Source organism: Nanorana parkeri, unplaced genomic scaffold, assembly GCF_000935625.1.
Source record: "Nanorana parkeri isolate BGI_ZX_2015 unplaced genomic scaffold, ASM93562v1 scaffold1477, whole genome shotgun sequence".
In the NCBI taxonomy this organism is placed as follows: Eukaryota; Metazoa; Chordata; class Amphibia; order Anura; family Dicroglossidae; genus Nanorana; species Nanorana parkeri.
Genome location: NW_017307745.1, coordinates 309,029 through 313,334, shown reverse-complemented (window position 1 = coordinate 313,334; position 4,306 = coordinate 309,029). Strand labels below are relative to the sequence as shown.

The 4,306-nt window shown below is 40.0% G+C and overlaps 1 protein-coding gene across 3 annotated transcripts in view; it reads right to left on the bottom strand.

Annotated features, from left to right (window-relative positions):
• LOC108798450 (mitotic-spindle organizing protein 2B-like) overlaps positions 1-4,306 on the bottom strand; it is a 17,806-nt gene that overhangs the window by 8,144 nt on the left and 5,356 nt on the right. The window contains exon 3 of one of the 3 annotated variants that reach the window (XM_018570205.1): positions 3,532-3,723. The exons of 1 other annotated variant lie outside the window; for it this stretch is intronic. In XM_018570205.1, coding sequence (XP_018425707.1) covers positions 3,532-3,723 — 192 coding nt within the window. The remainder of the gene's footprint in view (positions 1-3,531; positions 3,724-4,306) is intronic. One more of the 3 variants, XM_018570206.1, reaches the window with a different exon arrangement.

Below are 4,306 nucleotides of genomic sequence, written 5' to 3'. Positions count from 1 at the left end.
CTAGTATTAGATTTTGGAATCAATGGAGTTTCTTGAATTCCAAATTAAAAAAAACACATTCGCTGCTAAGTAGGGTATACACAGTTAGAATTTAATCAATGTTGGAACGTTCCTACAACTTTCTAATAGTTGTTGCAGTCAAATCGATGATCGATTTTGACCGCAGTGGTGAAAGAAAATTCAAAAAGGAGCCTGTTGGAAAAATTTTCTCTATCGAACAAAATTGTAATGGCGATCGTGGTTTTCATTCGGGAAACGCCATTCACTCCAAAATCAAATGTAAAACAAAAACGAAAATCAAACAAAATTTCAAATCGACAACCATCAAGTCTCTGATGTTATTATCGCATGTTCCAACTGGATTTTCCCTACGAGCGTTTATGCAAAAATCTATGCGCATTTTCACAACTTTGGAATTTCATTTGTGAAAAAAAATTCCATCCTGCTCCTTTGTTTTTTATGTCACTATGGTTGGAAATTATAGTCAATTTGACCCTATTAACCCCAGAAAGGAGAAGGGGTTTCTGCTAGAATAGAGATGAAGAAGGTTCAATCAGGTGGCTGGATTGTACATGCAAAGCCAGGCACCATCTGAAGTCTGTGTAACAAACTATGCTACAAAACACTTGTGGGCCTTGGTAAAAAGAACAGACTCAGAGACCCAAGACCACAAAAATGGTTCTTGTGCAACACTAACAAACACTAGTTATTTCATATATTGCCCATAAAAAGATATCAGTGGTCCTGAGAAGCAATGTGTACATCCTTTAAATAAGAATTTGTATTAATATATATATCTGTAATGTGCCTTGTGGCTTTATCAGAAGAAAGCAGAAGGCGGCCTACTGGTGATCTTACTGCCCCATTTACAATGAAGTTTTTTTTTGCTGCAGCAAGCAGCCACTTATCTGCTTTATCTTCCTTATTGTAAACTAGATGAAGGAGATCTTGTTGTTAAAGTCCCAAAGAGGAATACAAATTTAGTGGCTTATTCAGCCTGCAAGCATCCACTAAAAACTAATATATTTGGTTTTTGGTGGACTGAACCCTTAAAAAGGTATGACAATGCACACATTGGCATCTTTATTCCTGCAGATTAAATCTTCTTCTCCACCGTAATCAGGTTTTAATCCTTCACTTCAAGAATGTTGACAGTTTCTTTCAGCCTTCTTTCTATTTCCAGTCCTGTTCTAGATGTCCTGTCAGTGTTCATCACCAAAAACTAGAAAAGGAGAAAGCAAAATGCCACGAAGACTGAAAGAAAATGGACCTTGAGGGGGATTTATCAAAACGGGAGCAGACAGAATCTGGAGCAGCTGTGCATGGCAATGGCAGCATTTTAAATATACATAAAAGAAGCAAACAAGGAAAAAAACATGCGGATGAAAGACATACATTGTGCTGTAGTTTCCTTCTTGCTTTTTAACAGAAATGGATTCAAAAAAGTAAGACATCTGTGTGAACAAACTCAGAGTCCATCTTTCAGTTGACAATTACCATCCTAATCAATTTCTGGCTCCTGTTATATATATATATTTTTTTTGCTTACTAAAAAGCAAAATCATGTCTGCTGAAGAAAAGCTCTCCAAGGTAAAGGGCCGGTTCACACCACAAAGTCTGTGTTCCAGTGCATTCGGCCTCTGGAACGGACTGGAACACAAGCCGGCTGGCTCCCTGTGTTCAGGGGCGTGGCGGTGCATTGAAGTCAATGGCACTGCAACCACACACCCCGCAGTGAGATCTCCCGTACCCAGAAGCAAGGCACATTAGTGCCTGCGTTCCCGTCCAGTGCGTTCTGCAAAAATACTGCAAGCACTATTTTTGCAGATCACACTGGACCGGAACGCAGGCACTAACGTGCTTGCGTTCCAGGTTCGGGCGATCGCACTGCGGGTGGGGATGGCGTGGCTGCGGTGGCATTGACTTCAAATGCACCACCATGCCCCCTCCCGCCCCTGAATGCAGGGTGCCGGACAGCTTGCGTTGCAGAGGCCGAACGCATTGGAACGTGGAGTTTGTGGTGTGAACCGGCCCTAAGGTGATTATTTTGTGATAACAGGAAGTTTAGGGATCTGGCAGGTACATCTTATAGTGATAGCCCCCCGCCTGGCAGAAGAACAGATACTGTAAAGTAGGTAAATATATATTTGGGAAAAGAAGTGTTTATGGAAGTTTTATATGAACACACATACTAAAATAAGCATAATTAGCCTCTATTGCAGCAGTCAGATCACACCAGGAACAATGGTAGACCAATGTCTTAAAATGATCTCTACAACTTCTACACTTGCTTGTAGAGTTCTTTATAATCTCAGCTAAAAAAATAATTGTTTTATATTCTTCCAAAGCAAAATGATGCCACAAAAAGCAAACGATGTAGAAATAAATGTAATGAATTTTGCAACCACAAAACTTTAAAGTGACCCTGACAACATGAAATAGGGTGGATGTCAACAGATGCTACACCTGCATGTGGGGATCATTAAAGTTGGATGTGCCGACAGGCACTACATGGAAGATTACTCATCACCCTATAGGAAAGAGCTGGTTGTGTGCAATAGCTAGGAAAGGAATAGGATAAGACAAACTTTTCAGGGTTTAAAAAAAACAGGCCGCCATGATCTGTTCAGCTAGCAGTAATGAAGTTGAGATCACATGGAACTGGACAGAGTCACATACATAACCTGAACTCAAAATTGAGGTTTTGCTAACTTCTAGTAAAATCCAGCGATAGTAATTGTGCCTAAGCAGTAGCATGTGCCTTTTGAATCCTTCTGAATAGCAGTGCGCTTCCTGTGCCTTCAGCCTCATAGCTATTTATCTGCAGTGTGAAATCATCTAAGACACAGTGCCCCTGGCTGCTAGTCTCAGGAAATTAGGAGGGAAGTTTTGGTGATGTCACCACTATGCTGCTTGCTGGAGAGAAAGCTGTACCTGGGAACGTGCAGTGCAAGAAACTCCCTGCGTCTGCTTCATCCATTCTGTGGAAGTCAGTAATGGGGAAAGAACATCTGCAGGGAGCCTACAGGCAATACTAATTCTTGCCACAGCTTCCACAGTCCAGGTCCTCTTTAAGATGTTTCCAATTTAGTGGCTTTTATTTCCTGCACTGCTGCACAATCAAAGGCTTTCAAACTGTCTTAATAGGGTAGAGGTTACAAAATATGTCATTGATACATCTTCATATTTTACACTCATATCATAAAACCATTATAAACTGTGTTATGTAAGAAAACATGGTCACTTAAGGTTTAGTTCCAGATTTGAGTATACCTGCCATTAAATATGCTGCAGCTGCCACAGATTACAGAATTCCTAGTGTGATAGCAGGCTGTGGGAGACATGAATGAAAACTAACACACAGAATACCAGTGTAGCTCATTTGATTACAAAATGAAATTAAGCAACTTTTAGTTCTATCACAAAACATTTCTGAAATACTGAACAATGTAAACTGTCCCTTTGTTCTATGTGTTATGTTTTCATTCATGCAACACGTTTACCCAGGAAGTATACACCAACAAATGCCACCTGCGAATGGAGAGAACAGGCAGCATGAAAGCTGGAAGGAGCCAGGGGGACCTTGAGAAAGTGGTGAACAAGCATCAACAGGGCTGTAGATCACAATCTTAGCGCCTTTAATTCTTGGAGCTCGAAGGGCAGAAGAGGAAAAGCAGAGTGGTGCAGGAATTTTACTGCTCTTGACCGAGAGAAATGGGAGCTCTAATTTAAAGAGACACACATTAAAAAGAAGCACAAGACTGATTTGAGAAACTGGAAAACAGAAATCATTTACACTCCAGACAGGTCTGCACAGCATTTCCAATGTAATGCAGGCCTCTTTGGCAGTAGGAGGGATGGCACACAAATGCACAAGGTTAACAGAACAACACACATCAATCTCATGCAATAGCTTATGGTTATATTTTCTAAAGTTATTGCATGGTAAAAAGAAAATTGCATTAGCAATGCTGCACAGGAATTCGAATTTTCATTAGAATGTTCTTGTTTTCTGGTTTTAGGATCAATTCAATAAAACCCGGACTGAAATAAACCAGATACGTCATTTTACACAAGATCGTGATCCCTGAGAAACGTGAACACATTCCCATATGCTGGTTAAATGTCACAGAAGTCTTGGATACTGTACAGCTTATCTGGCCTGTGCCTGTGAATACAACTCCCAAAACTGATCGTGTATGTATGTATGTATGTATGTATGTATGTATGTATATCTATATATATATATATATATATTATATTTTTTTTATATATACAGTATATTGCCAAAAGTATTGGTACACCT